Source organism: Acanthaster planci, linkage group LG10 (genome assembly GCF_054643075.1).
Source record: "Acanthaster planci isolate LZ-2023a linkage group LG10, COTS_SCS, whole genome shotgun sequence".
In the NCBI taxonomy this organism is placed as follows: Eukaryota; Metazoa; Echinodermata; class Asteroidea; order Valvatida; family Acanthasteridae; genus Acanthaster; species Acanthaster planci.
The window spans coordinates 6,446,577-6,470,571 of NC_141786.1; the positions used below are offsets into that span (position 1 = coordinate 6,446,577).

At 40.7% G+C, this 23,995-nt stretch overlaps 1 protein-coding gene across 1 annotated transcript; it reads left to right on the forward strand.

Annotated features, from left to right (window-relative positions):
• The first annotated feature begins 5,366 nt into the window (after positions 1-5,366).
• Positions 5,367-23,749, forward strand: LOC147797705 (EGF-like repeat and discoidin I-like domain-containing protein 3). Its single transcript, XM_087142464.1, has 6 exons — positions 5,367-6,052; positions 10,756-10,896; positions 13,381-13,754; positions 14,458-14,596; positions 16,832-17,046; positions 17,467-23,749. Exons 1-6 carry the CDS (start codon positions 5,677-5,679, stop codon positions 17,611-17,613), a joined length of 1,392 nt encoding a protein of 463 aa, XP_086998590.1. The 5' UTR covers positions 5,367-5,676; the 3' UTR covers positions 17,614-23,749.
• Positions 23,750-23,995: the final 246 nt, after the last annotated feature.

Here is a 23,995-nt window from a genome sequence, read left to right on the forward strand (position 1 = left end):
ATTGCATAGGTATTTCTGTTCAAATTTTAAGCACAGATTTTACTAATTGATGGCATTTCTGAAAGAGGAATTGATCATGGTTTCCTATTGCTATGCACACAAAAAGCAATGAAACAGCATCAGCAAGAAAACTTAGTCCAGGAAAATCTACAAAAACGCAGGACTTTTTTATACAAGCCATGTAACAATGCTGCTTCTTCCTGTGATGACATTACAGTTTTGCTCATGAATATGGAAATCTCAGAATAAAAACAAAAAAGGGCATTAAAGTACCCTTTGAAATGGTGAAATCAAAGTTGAAAACAAGGTTTATTGAGGCACAAATGTTCATTTTACAGGTTTGTAATAAAAAATTGATTGCAGCTACCGTTTAAGCCCATATCCCCACCCAACCTGTTTTCATTTCCTTCGGCAAGGAGAAAGGGGTGCGCCCTCACTCGGTATCCATGGACGCACCCCCGCTTTCCCTTTTGATAAAGGGTTTTCTTTGTGGCCTCCGAGTGCCCGGTGTTGAGACCCTGGACTGATGCCGAATGACTTGCTGTGGTCTTAACCTAGTGTTTGGCAATTTGGATGAAAGGAGGAAAGTCTTGTTTTCTCATTGATTGTTTCTTTTAGTCCACAGAATTTTGGAAATAATCTTTTCGGTGTATTACCGGCGACTCCCTCCGTAACGCCACTGAGAAGCTACCCTAGGTCCCTCCTGCTCTCGGCCAAGGCGCCTTCCACAACTGTGAAATACCTAGCAACATGGCAGAAATGGGAGTGTTGGGCTAGATCAAAGAGGAGTACAACCCTTCCCTGCCGGATCCCATACATCTCGCCCTGTGCATGTATATGGGTAATTCCAGAAATTAGTAGTCCAAAAGTGTGACATTTGTGTGTCCCTGTTACATCTGACATTAATTTTGACATGGAAATATCACCGGAATTGATTTCAAACTATTACTATTTGTTTGGCAGGTGATTTGCATGTATTCATTACTCTTGGAAATGAGAAAATCATATATCAGATGTGAGAGGGGTACGAAAAAAGGAAACGGGCCCCTATTTTCTGGACTTACCCATACAAGATCTTTCTACGTCATCGGAGGCCAAGACCGCTGCTGATATGCTGTCTGCTCAAGTCGGATGGGCCCACAGTTTGACTGGTCTGCCTTCCTTATCCGATAATCCCTTGTTCAAGTTAGCCGTACAAGGACACAACTGGATTCACTTTAAGGCAATCGTTTTGAAAGAGCCTATAACTCCGACATTCTTCAAAGGTTACCTGATTCCCTCGGCCAGCCCACGGCAACCCTCGCTGATCCGAGAATATTTGTTTCATTTAATAGTTATGCAGTTTTTTTTAAGATTTGATGATGAGTCGTATCGGGCGTTGTGATTGTACCTTTAAGCCTGATTGCTTAGAGATATTCCTGTATAAATCCCAAAACGACCAACTTCGTCAAGGCAACATTGCATTCATAGTAAAACTGTTCCAGCCGACTTGTCCAGTCGTTCACACCGGGCGTTATTTGAATGCTTGGGTGATCCAATCCACTCACAATTACACATTATTCGCGCTCTTGCATCTTGGGTACTGGGTTAAAGTAAGCATCGCGAGCTTTAACACTTCTCCATCTGCTGTGTCGGCCCAGGAAGGGGAAATGTAAGCTTTGTTAGCTACTGAGGCTCCGCCCAATCTGAGACTATGAAGTCCATACAGCGTAATGTCAGAAACAAAAGGCTTAAGGACTTGTAAAACAATTTCCCTTTTTCTAGTATAACTTTGGCTGTGAGAGGTTGCAACAAAGCCCTTCTGAGACGATGTTCTTTTAACTTCCAAATCCCTGGGTATTTATTCTGTTTTTGCTGTAATGTATAAACGTGTACTAAAAGAAGAATTTGTGACGTAAATAAAGGGGTCTTGTTGGTTAGCCAAGCCCAAAATTGTTCAACTGACTCGTCATTTTGCCTACTTTGTTTCATTTTCTTTCGTATCACGAGGGAGATATAGAAAAAGGAACAAACTTTCTGACGTAGAAACGTAGGAAATAGCGCACTTTCCAATGCACTATTGACCAAAAGGAATGTAAAAGAGTGTTCATACACTGAAGAAGAAAGTTGGAAAAAACTGCATCTAAGAAAAGCACATTGGAGTTACGCTTTAAATGAGACAATTGCTCAGTCAGGTCAGGTCAAGTCAGGACTGATCGAGTTGTTGGTAATCTTATTTTAGATGTCATATTTTAAATTTTTGAATGTAAACTACGTGTACATCAAAGCATAATTAACACAGTCCACCGCAAAGCTGAAGATTCCTTTATTATTTAGTTATTTTCTTGCGAAATTAGTTTTGACAGTTAATTTTTATTTGAGCATTTTCAACATGAATGCGATGCCCCAAACATGAACCATCAGAATGATCAAACCTGTCACTCCAATCAGCATGAAATAATACGGGTTTTTTGGTGGGAGTGTTTTTTTAAATCTAGTTTCTGAATGAAGGAAACGTTTGTCTGTCTCTGACTTGATTGCTTGATTATTTATAATTCAAGAGTTTTATTCATGCATTTCTTTTGTGGCCAATAGGCTGTGAAAGGCTTTATTTCATTTGTATTGGAAATAAAATGTTTATATGAGCCATCTTTTTCTTCAACTCTGAGGTTGACATGATGCTAACAGTCTGCTCGATGCAACTGTAGGTTGGAAACACTCTCCACGATTGTGTTACCAATTGCCACAGTCAGTACAGGCCTATCATTCGGTTTTAGTGACACTTTGTGCTTTGATACGCAATAGCATATGCTCATCGAGACCTCGCATATTGCGAATATATATTATACATGTATATATGTACATTCATTTGTAAGAGTCACCTGGAATTTTATTGGTGTTTCTGTCAAAGGGCTTGCATTCCTTTGTCTCATCGGATGATTTCGTAATATGTTCTAGTGATCCATAACATAAAAGTAGTGCTGTTAGCCCATTTGAATGGAAGTTTTTGTCAAGACACGCCTGGTATGCATGGCATTTTGTCTTTACCGGCGCTGCAGCCTGGGTACAAAATGCCAGTCTAAGTCAGGTTCAAAGGGCCCATAGTGATTCTCCATCAAGAGGGGTACTCTTAACGTCAAATTAGGGAGAGGGCTGGTTGCAGCAACACTGCTGTGCACAATGCCATTTCAAATTTCAAGGAGATGGCTCAATTTCTGACCAGAAAAGGCACTGTCGTCCAAAAAACTATATGTACCCCTCGTGAATTCGAAGACCATGTGATCTGGCAAATTGCTGTGAAGGATCCCTCGAGTTCTCGTCAAAAGATAAAAACGTTTTGTGTAAGCACCATCTGTCTCGCCGTTTGAGCAAAGAATTTCGGCTCAAGTCACACAAACTTGCCCTTGAACCACGTCTCACCAAGGCAATTAATCAACGCTCTCGGAGCCCGAAAACGCAAAGGAACACAGAACACGAACAACAACGTTGCACGACATAACGCTCGGCAAACTGCCTCTACTGATGAGCGTGACGCAGTACAGTTTTGCTAGGAAACATTAGTTCTGGACTGCAAAAGACTGGACGAAAGTTTGGTTCCAGAACTGGTTTGGTTCCATGAAACATCCCCAAGCCAGATGATGATGGGGCGCCATCTCCCAAATGCTGGAACATCTGGCTTGATCTTTCTACCACGCAGTATCACCATGAATGGTCCAAAATATCAGCTGAAACTTGCATGGATGCCCACACAATTAATGCAAAATATTCATGCACAATGGTGTTCCATGCAACAGGTCCAAGGTGGGACTTCTTGTCAAGGAACGAAGTCAAAGTTCTTGACTGACCTGGGAACAGTCCTGATCTCAATTCAATTGAAAATCGCTGGAAGGTTTTGAAAGAGAGGGTTACGGACAAACAGCCATCAAATGGCCAAGGCATTAGTGGAAGCCATTAAACAGGTATGGGAGAAGGAAATCTCGGTGGGCTACTGTCAGTCTCTCATCTCAAGCATGCTACATCGCATTCACTGAGGAGGTCAGCAGAAACATCGGAGGACACATGGAATATTAGGCTCTTTACGTTTCAAGTCATAATGGAAATGGAGTCAAACAGCAATTCAAGCAGGACACTAATATTACACATTAAAAATGAATTTAAGTTTCAAAGATTATTTGCTTCAGTTTGGTTTTCCTTGGAGTTACTGTATTACGGGTGGTCTTAAACTTTTGCAAATGACTGTCTTGATTTTTGGGTGATATTTTATGACTCGCATAAAGGCAATTATTGCAGTTTGATTGCATAAACACATTTTCAGTGATTTTATAGGAATTTACTGCAGTGATATGTGCTAAATGTCTGGGTGGCACCCAGGGGTGCACAGCGTTTTTTTCAAGATGGGGGGGGGGGACAGGTATCCGCTGAGGGATCGAGGGGCATCCCCCGTAACGCTATAGCATACTGAAGGAATGCTATAGACAAATTTGCATCTAGCAAGATAGGGTGCTCTATTTATAAATAGAGGTGATCAATCTCCTGTAGATTGGCATGATCTGTTTACAAAAATAGGGGTGATCAAAAAGGACACAGTTGATTTATTCCGCAATGAACTCGCTTGTAACCGGTAACCACGTCTTTCTTTTCGCCGTTTGGGGGTGCACTTCTCAGCTTGGGCTGGATAATGGAGATCAATGATAACTACTATTATATAACCACGGAGAGAAAGTTACGGTGACAGAAGGAACTTTTCTGAAATGTTTCACTTCCCCGCCGTCGAAAAGCACGTAAATATCCACTTAATCTAGCATCTACCCAGGAAAGCCAAGGATATGCAGAATTTTTTTTATCCCATCCTCCAATAAAGACTTGTTCACCTCTCTCGACTCTTTTTGTTCTGGATTGACTCTTGTGTAAAATGAACCTTCCCTTGCAAGCATGGAACAGCCTACTGTCATAACCACAAAGGTGCAAATAATTATGGAGTGTCTTTCTTTTGTGTTGATCCTATCATTAATTTATTATGGCTTACTAAGTGACTTGTTTCCTCCATTTAGTTTTTTTGCCAATTCAAAAGAATCGGAACACCAGATTAATTATTTCGTTCCTTTGTGGAAACTCCGCAGGTACAGTATTATGTATGACAGCAGCACGCGGTTTGCATGTATCATAGACCAAACGGCCCGTTACAAAAACAATTTGGATACCAACTGAGAGAGTAAAATTGAAATAACAATGATTCTACAAACATTGTAAACTGCGAGGGTGCCGCGGCCACTTCACGAATGTAAACTAACAATGAAATATTCAAACAGATGGATTAGCTGATTGGATATTGTTTGAGACGTGCATTCGGAGCATGTCCCATATTAGCGTATACATGGCCGTGAATTGAAAGACACGCAGCCGATGCATGCTCACAGTTAGCCAGTAACACTTATCATGGCCAATACAAAGTCGTCATCGATGGAATCTCATAGATCACTTCTTTGTGGGTAGAGCTTTTCAGGAACATTTTGCTATGATCTCTGACACAGATTGATGACTTTGAGCACCAGTAATTGAAATTGCTGCTATAATTTATGAACTCTTGTTCCCTTCGAAACAGTCGTGTATGCATGTTCGAGCCTGTAGCTGGTATTCAGCGGTTTCAGGACATTCAGCAAATGTTGATTCTTTAGTAAGGTTGGAAAATCAACAGTGATGAAACCAGGTGCTTGTTTCAGACTTTTCGGGCTGATAGTCCTTTTGGGACTGCCTGTTTTTGTCACTGGCAACCAATGTAATCTATTGCCCGAAACAATGCACGCCGCAGAAAATCGTGCACTGCATGGGTTTGTATATGCACGTAGAACAGTGCGTTCTCGTGTCACCTGCGGACGGGACTGCATCATGGATAAACGGTGTAAGTCTTTTAACTTCAACGATTTCAGCAAAACGTGTGAGCTGAACCTTGGAACGAGACTAGAGCATCCGGGAGACTTCAATGCAACCGAAGGGAGTGCCTATTTTGATGAAGACGAGACCACGCCTCTCTACTCACTGGCTGACGCCGATGGCGACATGATCTCAGATACAGGTAAGTAATGGTTAGAGAGTGTACAATGTAGTCCACACCCCTAACCAGTCCATCTACCACAATTAATATCATAAGTTCACCTAGCTTTTCAGATTCCTAACTTAATCTAAAATTTTTCCTTCATTCCTCGGTCGTCAAACATAGACACTAAAATACATATAAAAAACACAGCTCTCTTTAAAGGGGCACCTACCATTTCTGTGGCCGAGTGCACACTGTGCGAGTTGGGACTGAGTCGAAGTACTATTTGGAGATTTAAAAGTTCTTACATTTTGTTAAGATTGGGAAAATATGTACACGTATACTCTCTGCCTCTCTCGCAAACAAAGACCTGCAAATTTTATGTCCATGTATAGTAAGGCTATGTACTTCCTCCGGTAGTGGCAATCAACTTATAGATGCAGCAAAGCCAGTTCAAATGCAACGACTTTGTAAGGAGTCTTTCCTTACTCTACAAACGGTTACTTTTGTTGCATGGTATAGCATCGGTGGAAACAAGATAAGGAATTACGTTTACTTCCTTAACATTTGTAACATGAATGTCTGTTTCTTTCCGTTTCTTTGGTGACGCAATTTACATCTTATTTTAACCCACATACGCGGCGCACCCTGGTCTTTTAACCCACATGCGCGGCGCACCCTGGTCTTTTAACCCACATGCGCGGCGCACCCTGGTCTTTTAACCCACATACGCGGCGCACCCTGGTCTTTTAACCCACATACGCGGCGCACCCTGGTCTCTAGGTCTACGTTTTCATTAAATTTGTAGTTATACTTGCCAGCCTTAAAGTTTGATATAAATATTGTCATAAATTTACACTCGAACCTTTGGTTTGGATTCGTCAAGAGAACAAAATTCAAAACTTAGATGTTTTCGAAAGAAGTCTGTCAAGTTTTATTTTCAAGAACTTCTTTTAGGTTTTTCTTTTTTCCAAAAACAAACATGCTGCCAATATTAATTAAGTTCCCATTCTTGGTGGTGACTCAAAACTCTACTCAGGGCTTCTTTATATTGCAGCATGTGAAGAAACATTTGTTTGCATCAAAACATTGATTGAATAGCTGCTTTGAGAATGAAAAAAGGATCAGTTCGAAAAAAGTCCACACTGAAATATAAACCGATTAATATGTTGCATCTTTCACACAATCGACGTTGAGTGGGCCACAAAAAAATCATTTTTCTTATAAAATGACAAGAAACCAAGAAACTTGACACCGAGGCATAAGTCTGAAAATGGTTCTGTTCTTCGAAGCTTAAAGAGTCTTTTATTTTTGTTGAGTGCTTTTGGAAAACTCCCCTTCCTGTCCAGAGCTGGATCGCAAAACTACAATTTACTTGAATTGCTCGTCACAGTCTACTGCCATCCGAAGTTACATCGCAGAACAGCCATAATAAAAAGCATTATTGTCACAGTTTTTTTTTTTCTAGGGTGAAGCTGGATCGCTGAACTGAAATTATCATATCAGGCTATGCTCAGTAAATGTTATTCCCTGTCGAAACTCGATTGTGGAATTGTTATTTGCCAGAAGCAACACAATGATCTTGGGGCCATTGTGAACTTATAATGTCTATCATAACTAACAAACGCAAACATGATTAAAAATTGCATCATTTTTGTTCCCAACAAGACCGTAAAGGCCAGGTAAATCATTTGCATTGTGAAGCTGTTTTCATTAGCACAAGCAGAAATTTCGAGAGAACTTCAAACGAATTTTCACGTTTAAATGGTGTTTCCCTCACGTTTACACGTAGTCCAGCTACTGCTGTATACAGTTTTTGATGAGATTTTCAGCTTTTTGTCTTTCCAAAATGTCTGACTCGTCTAAGTGTAGTCAAGTGTAGTGTAGTGTAGTCAAGTGACTTAAAAATTAGTGAGACAAAATAAATTAGTTGCATGACTAGTGTTCGATTTTTTGCTATTGTTTCCACAACATTCTTTTCTTGACATGCAAATATTTCTTTGTGCCAAAATTCTCCTTAGTAATTTTCTGGAGTTTCCAAATTTCATGCGACAAAAATATCAAACATACACATGTGTATACACACATTAAGATGAAAGAAATACAGTGATATTGTGTGAAAATGAAATTACACAAAATAATCCTTATTATGTAGCCTGAAATGTTTATTTTTGTAATCATAAAAAGAGATAATACGAAAGTGTTTGAAATGATGCTGGGATATCTCACCAGTACATAAAAAAAACTGTAATCACTCACGGATTACAATGTTCTCAGTGACAGAGCAAAAAACCGCTAAAGGAGGAGGGGTCTTTGTGAAGGAAAAAATCATTTGCGCTGAGCCTGCAACAATTGAACAATATAAATTCTTGTGATACACACTATCCGTGCGGATAGCACAGCTTTTAGCAAATTACATCACGGTAAGCTCTTTAGCTCGACAGAGTATGCCATGCTATTCATGTTCTGAATGGCAGGCAGTGGCACCACACTGTTGTATTTTTGTTCGGCGTTTAGCGGAACTCCAGTGCTAATATCACTTAGGCAGAAACGTATTGCTGCCAACGCGGAAAACAATCATTATCTCGTTTAAACAACTTGGTTATCTCGTTATTTCTAATTATACCAGTGTCACAACAGAGCTATCTCCTTTAAAAGAGATAATATGTCGTTTAAGTGAGATAATAAGTCAGGGATAATTTTTTGCGTCGGCAGCAATACTGGTAATGCTTCCGTACCGCACCATAGCATTTTTGCGCTAGTATGCAGATGACGCGTTTAGTCGTTGTCGATAAAGCTAGAACAACGATAAAAACAACGATTTTTCACGAAATGAAGAGTTACTTAAAATAAAAGTTTACATATATTAAGAGTAGGGTGTGTTTCTCACTTGTGTGACATTTTGGAGAAATACAGACAAGTGCAAATAATTAAAATTTGATTAAAAATATGTCTCAAGTGGTATCTTTCCATATTCCATGTTCCACGAGCGTGATAACGAATTTATCTTCAAGCAAACTTGACGCCCAGGTAAAGAAGGTAAAGGGGCCAACGCCCTCTTTACATAAAAAAGATGACAAAAGATATCAAACGGCGCACAGCAAAAACAGTAACACCGATGTATCGTAATTCTGCAATTTCCGAAGGGAGCAGAGGAATTATTTGTATTATAACTTATTTCAACAACAACAAAGGGCTTACACTTCGGAAAGGAAGTTGTTAGAATTGTGCGTGCATTTAAACACATGCACGGGCAAACACGCCACTTTTGAATTTACAGTCAAGCATACGTGCGTTTGCTTTTGCTTTTTCCATAAAATGGTGCAATCCGTTGAGTTAGAACAGCGTACATTAGGGTTTGATATGAACCGTGCAATCTGTTTGTTGGCATGGATCGACCAGTCAGAATTGAGAATTTAAGTTTGCTTGAAGATAATACATTACATCAGTTTAAATTAAACACAACATGAAAATTGAATTTTATCGGCACCAAAAATAGTGGAATTAATTTGTTATGCCACTATTAAGCAGGCGTTTAATGTCCTGGCGATACACACTTTATATATTAAAAACACGTTCACGTCTAATCACACTGCGTGCTCAAATGCTCAATGAATTAAGTTTATAAACGCGTCAAGCATTCTTTGGTTTTACAGTGTATGAGGTAGCACAACTCGACTTCAAGTTGCAGGGGAGTAGCACGGGTGCCTTTGCGTACACATCTGCATCGCGTATGGAAGAGCTGACCATTTTTGTTGACCATTGGAAGATTTTCCCAGGAAACCTATCCACAAATTACATTCTGGATACCAACTAAATTGACCAGTGGTTTACAAATTGTTTCGCTCGAACTTGTCCGAGGTACTGATTTTTCCTACCGTATCGCGTATTCGCTTCTTCGTTGGTCTGTGTAGGCTACACGTCACAAAACACAATCGTCAACGTCTTGCTGGCACATTAAAAGTATTATGAAACACCGAAACAAATACTGTCTGGGTGAGTTTGAACCGCTGATCTTCGACTTACAAAGCGAGCATCTAAATCACCGGGCTATCTGCCAAGAGTAGTTTTGGGAAATACATAAGTTATAAAACGTTTGGAGAAACTGTACCGAGCATCATTTATTAATTAACGTGTAACCTGCATGTTTTATCATGATCTTCTGTACACATCTCAATTATGCTGATAACGAATCCAGGGTATGAAAAAAATAGCGCAAACCGGCCTCGGACCGAAGACTACTATGCTTTCAACTTGCACTGTCCTGTCCAGGAGAACTGTGCTGGTAACACGGTTGCAGACCAGTATTTACTGGTCTGCAACCGTGTTGCCAGCACAGTCTGCGCAGGTAGTAACCTGCGCAGACCACATTGCAATTTGCATGCTGTTAAATTTACTATTTAGGGGGAATTTCTTGGCTCTTGGACTGGATAATTTATACTTTTATGACCCGAGGAGGACTGGCGCCTTGACATACTTTTATGACCCCAGGAGGACTGGCGCCTTGACATACTTTTATCTAAACGATTGCTTACTTTTGAGGATTGGACATATCTGACATATCTCGTCAGGACTGGCCAGTTAATTCCTACAGGTGACTGCATAAAGTAAATCTGACATTATGCAAGATTTGCAGGGAAATTTCGCTCGAGTTTAAATGATTTAAACTTTTGTGATTTCCCAGCTTTTAAATATTTTTTTTTTGTGTGTGAAGTATGAACAAGTCGTTTTGTGTTTGATAGGTGTCTTTTATACTTGCTCCACGGCGAAACCTCTTGGCATGAAGGATGGGGGCATCCCAGATAACCACCTCACTGCTTCGTCTGCCTTGGGAAACCAGCAAAATTACTATGGACCTCAAAGAGCGAGGCTTTATTTGCAGGGTAAGTTCTCAACAGGCCTGGACAGTACTTTTTACGGTCCAGAATTCGAAGATCGGATTGACAGAGTATAGGCCTAGACAATAAGACCAGTCAAGATGGCGCCCCGTTCATTGTTACAGCTACTATCCCCTCGGTGCATAAGTATCCCCTGACTTTACATAAGGAGAGAGGTAGTTATAACAACCCTTTCTAGACAAGCACCTGGAATCCATGTTATCGCAGCAAACGGATGATTTGTGGAGGAAACTAGTATCCATACCAAATAAAAAAAATAATGTTCTATGAAAATTTTTTCGGCCTATGTTCTAAAGAGTGTCCTGAAGAATAACGAATAGTGGAAACACATGTAGCTAAAGTGTTCTCAAAGAGTTATATATTACCGTTCTTAGAAATAGAATTCTTTCATTTAAAATTGCTTACAAGAAAACTAAATTGGTGGGCGGGGGGGTTGTCGGGGGGAGTGGCTTAGCGTGGCGGTTCTTTCCCTGCTTTGCACCAATGAGGCTTGCGTTCGAGTCCCGGCTTGGCCCAGGCTTTAAGTGCATTTGATTTCTAGTCCATACTCGCTGTCGCAGGTTTTCTCCGGGTACTCCTGTTTCCTCCTGCCTCTAAAACTGGACCTTCTTCCAAACTTCGTAACGGGATGCTGATTAATAAAGGTTATGAATACACACATAGGCCTAATCATTGGCGCAGCCCGAGTAGCTGAAAGTGCTATTTAAACAACAACAACAACAACGTGGGGGGTCACTCGCCCCCAAATTGATTCTAATTACGAAATAACAGTACCAAATTCCACTTTTAGAGCATTGTAACTCACGAAAAAAAGTCACACTAATTTTTGTCATTTTCGTCTCACTCGGAATGGCGTTGGATTGGAAAAGCGAATAGATTTTTTGTTATAATTCATTTTACTAATTTAATTATTAATTTTCTTCTTGAGTTTATCTTTATAATGATTTGAATTAGCTTTTTTGGACGTCATTTTTGTTTAATTCAAACTTGACTAAAAGAATAGGTTGAACAAATCAGGCGTAACTTTTTACAATAATTACATACTTTGCTGTTATTGGACTTCCTCTTTTTAATTAGATTGAGGGCCAATGCTTTGTATACAAATTTATATCCATGACGAAATTGAGCTCTCTTTGACAAAATAAAACTTCCTTGTTAGCAATTTCAATAAAAGAAATGTGAAATTCACCATGAAAAACTGTTTTATTTCAAATGCTGAATTAAAAAACTTTCCCTGGTTACTCACGTCCACCCAATTAAACTAAAGTTTGAACTATGCCATTAACATTTCCCAATTAAACGCTATCTGTAAAAATGGGAAAAAAATTCGGTTATTCGTAATCGCGGAAAACTGATTATCCCTTGAAAAAGTTTTCCAATGCAGAAACATTTGACCCTATGCAGCAAGTTGATGAATGATTAGTTTATGCTTTGGGCTGTGCAGTGTAGTAGACTTCAGCACATACTACAAATTCCACAGAACATTATTACGTGTCATTACGCGGAAGCCAACTTCGTGGTATAGGTTAGCACCATGTTCACGGTGCACTGAACTAATTCAAACTCCATTGAAAACAGTGTGAACTCAACAAAGTCTGGAGTCCCATTGCGGGCAGCTGAAGTCCCTGACATAAAAACAATGTGTTTTTGGTCCTTTAGATTTCATTTGAGTTTGAACATTTGGCTGGTAACCGATATTTTTTTTTAATTATCCGCCAAAAACAAACCCATCCCCCAAAAGTGAATGATCCCAACTCTTCTCAGCAGCCATTTTTCAAATGACATCCCTCACCTTTTCGGGCTCTTCTGAAAAATTTTCGTTGACATTCTGTCTGCTTTGCAACTAGTTGAGGTCCCTGCATCTACAGAGATGATCCTGGGCTATACTTACACAATCCCACAATTTCTTGGCCAACACAAATCCCTCCTTTCGAAAGAATATGTAGGTGTACTTTTAAGCGCCTTAGCCTGGCGGAGAAGTTTCTTTGAGTTGGGACAGTGCACCATTCAGGGAATTCCGGGTCAAACATTTGTCCTTCCCAGTGTTTTGATAATGTGCTGTTTCAGCAACATCAAATTGGGTGTGTGGGTGTGCCCGATACTGCAAGAGGCCTTTTACATTCCAGTGTCCAATTTTGTGCAGGACCTCTTGGTATCTTATTGAGGTTTCATGGATGCTGCATACATACAATTTGAGAAAAATCATGGATATTTCATTATCAAACGACTGTACCCACCTTACTTCATCATAAAATATTCTCAAACGCAGCGTAAACCAAGAAATAGCCCGAAAAGGAACGTCAAAGCAGAGCGTTTCTGGGAAATGAAGTTGAAGTGCCGTAATTAGTCTACGAATCACCGCTAGTATAAAACGTGTGGCCTCCTTAGATCCGCTGAAGTACATTGTGCATATTAAAACCCAAATTCTCAACTGATGTTGCTTGTGGTTTTGTTTTCTTGAATTTCAAGTGGAAGGACGCTTATGCGGTGAACAGCTTGGAATGGAGGACGGAAGTATTCCTGACTCCAGCATCACTGCCTCCAGCGTTTTCAACGAGCGATCAGACGCGCCTGGTAACTGCGAGCCTCACAACGGCCGGCTGAACTACCATGGAGTAGATTCGATTGTCGGTGGCTGGTGCCCGGCCAGGAATGACAAGGAATCCCCATGGTTTGAGGTAGATTTGGCCGAGCCACTGCAGGTAGAGGGAGTTATCATTCAGGGCCGCGTGGATCCATCGGGGAGTTGGAAGGAACGAGTGACAGAGTACCAGGTGCAGTACAGTGATGACCGAAGTACCTGGGTGTATGTGACCAATGGAGGACCTGAGACAGGGCCGCAGGTAGAGGATTAAAATGTCTGTTCTCCCAATCCTGCTTAGTATAGCAATTGTCTCGGCACAGTTCAGTTAACAAATCTAGTCAAAAACAAAAACGGATTGGTTTTCCACATGAGCCTCAAATGGATTCCATTGACATCCACAAGCAATTTCCAAAGTAACTTTTATTGGAATTGAGGCACAAGTATAAATTTTCAACGGATAGTAAGTATGTAGTGTACACAATGCCATTTTTTGGAAGGAATCTGTTTAGGGCTGCTTTGAAAAAACACAGACCTACAAATGATGACACTATCTCCAATAAGAACGTACGGTATACAAAAAAGAAACCGATTTTCCCGGTTCAACTGCAGATGGAACATACAATGAATGATTTAGGCCACTTTGTACGACCCCTTGTTGCTATTTTCATGATATAAAAACTGAAGCGCTAATGGTTGCACTACGATGTGGAGACTTCAGGGACCTTACATTTGAATATAAGCCAAGAGATTGTCCCATCTTAAAAGCAGAACATTTAAGTGATTGTCTCTGTTTTTCCCTCTAGACAGAAAAAAAGCACCTGACACGTTTGGCTGAAAGACAAAGACTTCTGTAGACACGCTATACTGTTTATAATTGGCAAGCAATAACTTTGTGTTTTTGTTTTTCTAATCTTCTTTTGTTTTTCTAATTTGTCTTCCCCTTTCGCCTGCATAATGAACAGACATTTGATGGTAACGTGGACCAAACCACCCCAGTCAGCAGCAGTTTTAACAAGCCCATTCAAGCTCGCTACATCCGTATCAGACCGACCAGCTACAATTCTTGGCCCTCGATGCGGGTTGAACTCTTCGGCTGCAAAGGTAAAGCCCTTTTTAAATATTTTGCAATTGTGGGAAAAACACAGCTTGTTCACATTTGACACGATAGACATGCAACACCCGGGAGCAAAATTCACAGGGTAAGGGTAATAGAAATGTACGCCACAGCTGTGGTCGCGCAAAGGGTTACTTGCTGCTGTAATCAAAGCATGATAGTTACAGTGCGCACGTGTCGCACGCACATGGAAAGGTTAACCCATGTTATTTGCCTTGACAATTGGCCGAACAAAATATTTGATTAGGAACTCAGCTCTTCGATTGTGAAACACATTTTGTGTGGTTTTATCTCTGTAGAAATGTTGATAAAATCTTTTGACAAAGACTTATGAGAAATAAATAATACTGAAAATAAAAATTGTGTTTTTTCCGATAAAAATCATGACAGAGCATGCAGGTGGAGTTATATGTACATGTACCTCCATGGACAGAAATATGGTCTATATCAACTTGAAATGATAGATAATTGAAGAAAAAAACTTGAAATGAAAATCATGGGTTGAATAAAAGAGGCCAATTTCATTGAGATCGCCAGCAGAATACGTACATACCTACACCCCAGACTTTGCAGGTTCAGAACGCACTCAGGGAACAGGCACCCAACGAATACTGCTTCTTTAGGAAGAACTGAAAAACATGATTGAATGGGAGAAAGTCACCGGGAAAAGGCAACTTGTTGATTTTTTTTTCAGATTGCTTCATACATTTAATTACAAAAATGCTTAGCGAAAAGGAGAACCAGACCAAGTGAGGAACTTCTTGCATGCCAAACAATGGCCACAAACAATGGCCACATGCAGTGCTTGACATGCGCAAGGGTTTATCCACTACGAACACAGAGCGAGGGTTCCCCTCGTTTTTCTGTTTTCTCAGAATGACGCAATCTACAATCACCATGTTCAGAATTCGCATCTTGGCGTAAACAGAGAAAAACCTCTTTAGCTTGTTGTAGTTGAGCTCTGAAGACAAACGACACTGCGTTCGATTTGGACGCTTTCATATTTATCTGAACAGATAAAAATCAGAGAAAACATGTTTTCCTTTGAGTTGCTCTTTAATCAGAATGTAGTTGTGCTTTGTGCACAAACATAAGAGCCCCCCCCCGTTTCAGTCACTGCCTGGGCGAAACCCCTCTCAAAAAGTAGGTGTGGGAAAGTTAGTAAAAGTCACGGGAGTTCGATCAGGTGATGCGTGGCAGTTGGTAGAACAATCAGATCACGTGATTTCTGAGGTTGTTTGGTCACACGCTCCCACTTTAGGGCATTTTCAGCTATTACATGTACACAGGACATAAGACCACTTGTCTGGTTCCCAGACGTAAATGTATAATACAGAGATGACATCATCTGAAAAAGAGTGCCCAACTTAATGCATGGGGAACTAGAAGGACACCTTTACTGGACATGCCACTCAACCATACCCAATCAAAAACACGTTGAAATTACGCAGTAGCAAGATTCCAGTCGATTAAGCAAGTTTAACCAGCTTTTGGGCATTGTTTTATACCAAATAAAAGCTTTTTTTCATTTTGCCCACGGGCAGGTCTACGGCGACGCGTGCGTTGACCAGAAACCGGAAACTTTTTTTTGCCTAAGGGTGCAATCTACAGTTATTTGAATAGTGTCTGAGAGGCGTTCAAGCTGAATTGAGTTACCCATAATTACATTCTTATCTCAGTGGCAATTTCATCTCCTCAATCAGTTCAGGCTGCATTTGGTAAAGCAAAGTCGATTTTTGCCACCGATTTCGGTCACATTTCATATATCACTTTAGGAAAGTCAAAACCCCTTTCTTAGAAATTCCATATGCAATTATGTGAGCAGTGTCTTCACAGGCTTAAAGTATTACGGTTTAAAGATGCTGCTACTTTTCTTTGAAGGAAATGAGAACAGGATTTGATTCACAGATAATTTATCATCAACTATTCCACATATTTTCCCTGGAAAGATAATTGAATTTTGTTCCTGATCACCGTGAAGCCCTATTCCTGATTTTGATTTCAATATGGCAACTTTAATAAGTGGCGAACTTAAAACTTGATTTTCTCATTATTGTTATCCGAGAAAAGATCTGGCACTTCCGTTGACAGAGGAAACTGTTGACGATATGCCCGCTCTGTCGTCCACCAGTTTGTGAACGGTATTAAAGCTGTGGTGGGAGACAAGGGCGGCAGACTCTCACACCTTATAGTTGATGGGAATCTCACTCTTTGTACACCAGAATCAGTGGGTGCCGCGTGCTGGTGTGCCGCCGCCAACGACACGAAGCCCTGGATACAAGTCGATTTCAACAACACGGTACTCGGCACAGGACTGGTTACCCAGGGACGTGGTGATGGTGACTACCAGCAATGGGTGTCGGTGTACAGAGTTCGCTACAGCGATGATGGCCAGTCCTGGACCACGGTGAAGGATCAGGATGGAACACCAGCAGAGGTCACTGATCTGTTATTTCATTTCCACAAGTGTATTTGAAACAATCAGACATTTGCCCGCCAACACCTCGCGTCTCAAAAAAGCTGCTGGTCTGTTTTCAAAGCTAGAATGTAAACACTGACATTCGTTTACGGTAATAGACGCGCTGTTTTTCAGAAAATGAAATGGATGTAATTTAATACTTTAGAACATAGAACAATAAAATCCCTGGTTTGTTGCCAAATGACACAAACTAAACGGGTTTCTTCTGTGTTAGACTGAGCCACGCATGCAAATGGGCGCGTTCGAAATGGTGTTTGGGCCTGACGGCAATAATTTCAGGTGATCACTGGCAAACTGGCTGAAACTTGCGTGGCGCATCTGAAACAAACTGTACCAACAAAACTTTCAATGACATTCATTTCTGTTTTCTATTTCCAGTTTTTGGGGAACAGTGACAATCACACCCTAGTCACAGCTCGATTTGCAGAGGTCGTGCGCACCAGGTATCTTCGTATCTTACCAACTGAATGGAACGGGCTCTGCTGCATGAGATTTGAGGTGATGGGTTGCATTGTTGCCAACTAAAGGCAATGGGTCTGCTTTCAACTGAGTTGAGACTGCACCCTGATGGCTTCATACTGATGGCTCTTGGGTACGCGCAGGGGAAGAATATCAGTGTCAAATTGTTATTTTTATTCAGCATGTCTTTGTTAAAATCAACCTGAATTCAGTTTTGTTTGTCAATCAGTGACTTGAGATTACAAAATAAAGTGTGACCGGATGTAAACAGAGTGAACATTTTGGGGGCACTAATATTCGCAACAGTCCGCAACGGAAATCTTGAAAAATGTTTCACAGGTTTTGTTAGACATCGAATTATGAAATTATAAAGTTTTTGTCCTCAAAATCCTAAAGGAAATACATTCATGATATCAATGGACATCGAAACATTCGGCACAGGCTTGTGTTTGACTGAAGTAAATGAAATCCAATGTTCTCAAATTAAAAGGAATCAGTTAGTAAGAACGTTTTTAACATCTGTTCAAACTAAAATACAGTTTTCAAATAAACAGTTTGTGGAACTAGTTAAGTACATAGGACCTACTGTTATTGTACATTTAACCCAATTTAAGATACACTTTTCTTTATGTTTGTAAATGAAGTTATACCAATGTAAATCATTTGGAAAACGAGTGAAAGTTGCACTTTGCATGCTGTATATATAAATTTGCATTACTTTTGTTGCCTTACGAAGTGATTCACGGGAAAAGTTTGTTGACCACGTACTGTTGACCATGTATACCAGTGGTGCGACCGACGAAATTTACGTTGAAAATCTTCTGTCAACACTGTTCAGACGGTTATAATTTCATTATTTTTTATCAGTGGAATTTTTAAATTATCATGTCGCGTTCAGTTCAGTTTCCATAAGGACTTACAAAACAAATGCCCAAAGCGAGTAACATGCCAAGACACAGACGGTCGGGGAAGAGTTACTCGGTGACATCGCACGACAAAGAAACTGAAGCAAATTCCGTTCGTCTAAATTGCATTTATGTGACTATACATATCTTTAAGTTACACTGATATATTGTATTGTGTAGTTCGATGTATTACTGTATTATTAAACATGGTAATTTATTCTTGACAATGGGAATTTCATTTAGTAGCTAGGAAGGGGAAAAGGTGGACATAGGTGGTGCTCAAGATAGACACAGGTGTACGCCTTGCGTTTTTTGGGCCTACGCACCACATTATGCACAGTCTTGGTCAAGATCAAAGATCTTCATTTGCATGGACGCCATTTGAGCAAGCAAAGTATGGACAAAAAATAGGGTATATAAGCCATAATGTTAGGGGATTTAGCGTCCAACCCCTTATGGCCTTAACATAAGTGGCTCATTCCGGCACATTTTGTCCATGACACAGGAGGTGTTCAGGTTAATTATTGTTAATACCGAAGGAATTACATTCTGCCTCAAATTTTAATTAAACATCAAATTCCTTAAATGATACCTGCGTAAACAGGGTAGAAAAAACTCCTATCCGCGGTTGTGACTAAGTAAACACTGAGAGAACATATGAAATGCTGCTACCTGACATTATTTCTCATGAAAAATTCACTTAGTTGTGCTCGGTTTCCTGGAAATCCAATGACAAAGACGACGGCTCATTTTGCAATCTGAGCGCACAAAATCAGACATAGCCTAGCCTGTTGCTATGCTGTTGTCAAGTGCAAATCTTGCGCGAGCGCGCTTTCGTAATGAGCGCCATGAACATACGTGCAACTGCCATTACATACCCCACAGCAGTCAGCTGTTCATCGCCTCCCCACAACCTTTTGCTTGAAATTCAGCAGGTTGGCCTTTGGATGATTTGCCAGTCCTACGAGCAATTGAAGACATGAAAATGTCATCAAGATCTCGACCAAAGGCTCCGCTGATTTCACTGCAGCGCTGAACCTGCTCCTTTGTGTACACTCCCCTTGATCGTGCTAGTATCTGTTTGTAATCCTTGTTAAAAAATTCATTAACAAGGTCAATCCCGATGTTTCCATCCTATTTCCCGTCAGATTTGCCACCCTATTCCAGACAATTTCTTGAGCTATCCTTGGTGGATATGTAGGGGCGGTAAGGCGACATCCCTTGCGTGACCCACCGCGGAGTAGTCACGGCGCCAGCCTGCGGCAGCGGGCAAAACATCGCCTGCCTGCCTCGTGTGTGGAAACGTGACTCTCCACGCCTCTTCAGAGTGCTGAACAAAGAACCCTGTTAAAATAACTCCCGAGTGGGGGTGTGCCCGCCACAGATAGAATCCAGATATTCCTACCAACGTTTTGTGGGCAGGTATGAGATACTTGTGATGCTTCCTGTTCCAAGATGCAGGAATATCTAGACGCCAGTGATCCATGATGGCTGGTGCATCACATTCTCGAATGGCCTGTCTGAGGGCCCGATGGTACAAGCCCTGATACAGCAATGATTAAGAGTATTCAAGCACGCCATCCTTGTCATGATCATCATTATCAAAACTGTCCTTTCTGCACTCTGAACAGCAATACCATTTGTCAGGCGGGTCACCCACATCATCAACATCTATGCATTCCATATGGTAGCATTCCTGACGGATGCATCTGTCCTGTAACTCGCACTGTACCATTTCGTCTTCTCGACCAGTCCTCTTATGACAACTTCAGTAAATGTAATCAACCATATACTGGCATGCTCTTGAGCACCACCAATTACCTTATGGGGGCTCCGGGATGTTGACACAGCTGTAGTGAAAAAGCCACAATTATGGTTTGAACATCGAATCATTGATTAACCAGTATTTTCTTTACAGCTACAATCGCCTTCTTCAACACTGTCCCTAATATCCCGAAGAAACTCTGCATCCTCCAAATTATGATTTTCCTACTCCCGCTGATGGCCATCTCATCTGATGGAACACCTGGTCAAATGAAATCCACTACTGCCTGTGTCAGGGTCTTCAACCATGGTGTTTGCCCAGAGGGATCTGTTGTAGAAGCGAATTGTGCAGGTAGAACATTCGGGTCGTAAACTTTGGCAAGCTTCATGGCCAACATCGCTGTATATGCCTCAGTTGCAAAACGCACAAAGTCGAAGACTGCGTTGAAGTTGTCCATTACTTCTTTTCAACGGACCTGTGCCCGAAATCCTAATTGAGCTGGTAGGGTCCCCTGGTCTGTTGCACTTTTACCTGTGAACAAGTCATTCATTGTCTTGTAACAGCAAACCTCGATGATGAAACTCTTGATGGCATTGCACAAGACCTTTGAGTCGATCTTGGGGTGTTTCTTTCCCCGCCCTCGCTCACTTTGCGTCACACATTCTTTCCACTGAAAGATCATCTCCAAAGCAAGGAATTGGATGCATGGAATTTGGAGTACCTGGCACAAATTAAAGCAAGTTCTCCATGATGCGGACTTGAGGATCACTTGTACAACCAGGGTCATTCTCTCCCCCAGTTTACTCCAAGTAGATGCTGAAGGTAAAAGAGTTGATAGTGGCATGTCTTGTGCCTTCACAACACCAATGTTCTGCTCATGGCTAAAAGAAAACAATACCTGACAGCGAAGGTAAGGGCCCACATCCCGAACTTGTTGCTGTGCATGCGAGATTGATATCTGGCTGCAGTTTGGATCTGTACGTTATCCCAAACATCACAGTGCCCAAGCTCACTAGGCACAATTGCACTATTATCATCACTTTCATCAAAGTCAACTGAATGTGGACCAGCCGTCTCACACGACGACAGTGGGACAACTTCAAGATGTGATACAACCTGATCTGATGAAAATTCATCGTAATCGTTGATTCCCACGTCTATTCTGTCAATCACAACAGAGTCTACGTGTATAATGTGCCTTTTGTTTCTCTCCGTCATCATACTCACTCTGCAATGAATCATCCTCACATGTGGAGCAATCTTCTTCCACTCCAAAGTCTTTTATATCCGTGCTTTTTACTGGTAGATTTGAGGCACTAGCATCTGTCGCCTATAAGCACGTCCTCCAACGACTTAACCTAGCATTTGTGCGATGCATGTTTTTGTTTTTTTCCCATGTAAGTAGTTTCTCTTTGGAACCCTTACGAACTCTGTCAATTGTTCCAATGGTGCCTTTTGGACCCTTCGTCAGTCCTAGGTTTTGCAAGTAGCTGAGAAGCTTCTGACTACACCCATTATTTCCACAGCTGAATGCTTAAACGGCCTTGAATGAAATTGAACACTAGTGGCCGATGTGAGTACATGATCATTGCTAGCATTTTGCCAAGTCTCTGGTTGCGCTGCACTGTAGCATCGGCCTTTGACTCACAGCGGTTTTTCTTGCCTCCAACTGGAAATGTGCCTTGACGTATAACTGGGTCTGGTAGGGCAGCTTTGAGGGCAGTCACCAAAAATAGGCATGTAAGCCTCTGCTTCAGCAATGATGGCTCCCCAACTCCACTTGGTTATGTTGTCCGCGTTGACATCTTTTGATGATGTTGCTTTGTTGGGTATGATTTGGTCTCCTGTCTAATACGCCTTTGTAAGACCTGCCAAGAGCAGCCTTTCCTTTATTGTTCCGAAGCAGACAAGAAAGGGTATTTTCATATTTACTGCTGCAGATCAAAGAGGCTGCTCTATATTTGATGGCACGTGCATCGGCCTTGCATGATTTTGTAGTATTTTTCAACAAAGACTTCATTACAGGTATATCGCCAAAAAACTTGTGTCTTCCTTGCTCAATGCTTTCCCCTGTTGATAATGCTAGCTTAATTCCCTTTGGAGCCAACTGTCTTAGTTGGAATGTGTAATGCTACAACCTTTGTAAACATAGAACCAATTCACTGGTTTTTAGTTGAAAAACAATGTAGATGGTTTGTGTTGTTTCACAACGTAACGGTTTCCCACAGCTGCAATTTTCAATACTATACACCTACTTGTCACTACATTAACATGTTTCGGTGCTCATAGTCTGAAATGGAACTTATGATGACACTTTCATTTTTGGAGAATACCTAACTACTTCCTTCAGCATACTTGCGGTTTGTTGTCCATCACAGCCAACCAGGTATCCTAAATCTGCAGAACCAAATCACATGAAGGCATTGAACATTCATGAAGTTGTTTTCACTGTTTGTATAACTACATGTATCAAGGCATCTGTCATGAAGGGTTCATGTGAAAGAAATCTTAGGGACAGGAAGTGGTTCGACCTGACTACACTACATCCTGGACTGACCAGGCACCATGCACATGTAATGTTTGGTGGTTAGCATGTAATTACTGAAGAGTAGATTTTGAACAAAGACGTCAGGTCAAAGTAAGGATTATTGAAAACAAAACGTTTTTTTTTTGTCTTTCTTAAAGTGATATTGTGTGCACGTAGGTTTTTACAATATGTTTGCGAGATGTTCATTCATAGTACGCTGCGTAATGAAACTTATGGTAGGGTATCTTAATTGAAACAATTACATGAAATAAAAGCTAACCTGTGTCATAGCAGGATGTCCCAGGAACATGTACATTAACTGTAAGCCAGAATCCAACAGACTTTCGAAACAACTATGCACACTTCACCTTCAACAAAAAGTCTTGTCCACAGGGTCCAGACCATCAACTATCCATGGCAATATCTGATCGTAAAAATGTATAATGGTAGTTACATGCGGATCACAAATTACATGACCTGAAAACTTAATGCAGACAGATTCTGAGGATTTGTTACAATTATCTTGAATACATTTACTACATTTACAATACTTGCCTTTTGTGTACACAATTTGTTTCTTGTCACACTTCAGTCAATTAATGTTCACCTAAATGTTAAGCAATTGTCAAAGTCACTGCTCCTCATTTAACGATTTGTCCTGCATCCAGTGATGTCTTTGATGAATTTGTATAAAGTAAGGAAAGTAGGAAGAAGGCACTGTGAAATTTAAATTTCAAGGTTGTTTCTGGCATCCAACTTGGACACTGCATCCTGTTAGGTGAGGTATGTCGTACTAAACAGCAAAGCACCCTTCTTTAATTGACAAAACAACACAAAAAAATTTCAAAATGTATATAGCTTCCTATGTCCATAAAAGCTGTTTGACAGCATCATCTTCATGTACAATTATATAATTTATATCAAATATGTAGTTTGGTCTTATATTGTGTTCATGTATAATTAAAACATAAGCTTTAACCGTCAATAAAGTTCAAAGAACAAGAATAGGTGTCTGCATCTAAATGTATGTACATATCAGGGTCGTTTTGGTCAAATAAGATAAAGAGTTCCTTCATTATCATTCTATATCGACAACAAAATCAACTGCTTTTTTGAGCCCTTCCTGCTTTGAGGCGACGCTGTGTACTGGTACTATGTAGGCCTAATGTTTTATTTCTCCATTGGTAGGAGTCAACAACGCGCGTGGACTTGAACATAAACAAGAAGAAGACAACGTTGGCATAGTTCTCA

Coding starts and splice junctions, on each gene's coding strand:
- LOC147797705 (XM_087142464.1), top strand. CDS start 5,677: ATGAAACCAGGTGCTTGTTTCAGACTTTTCGGGCTGATAGTCCTTTTG. Junction 10,897..13,380: donor AGCGAGGCTTTATTTGCAGG/GTAAGTTCTCAA, acceptor TTGAATTTCAAG/TGGAAGGACGCTTATGCGGT. Junction 14,597..16,831: donor TGAACTCTTCGGCTGCAAAG/GTAAAGCCCTTT, acceptor TTTGTACACCAG/AATCAGTGGGTGCCGCGTGC.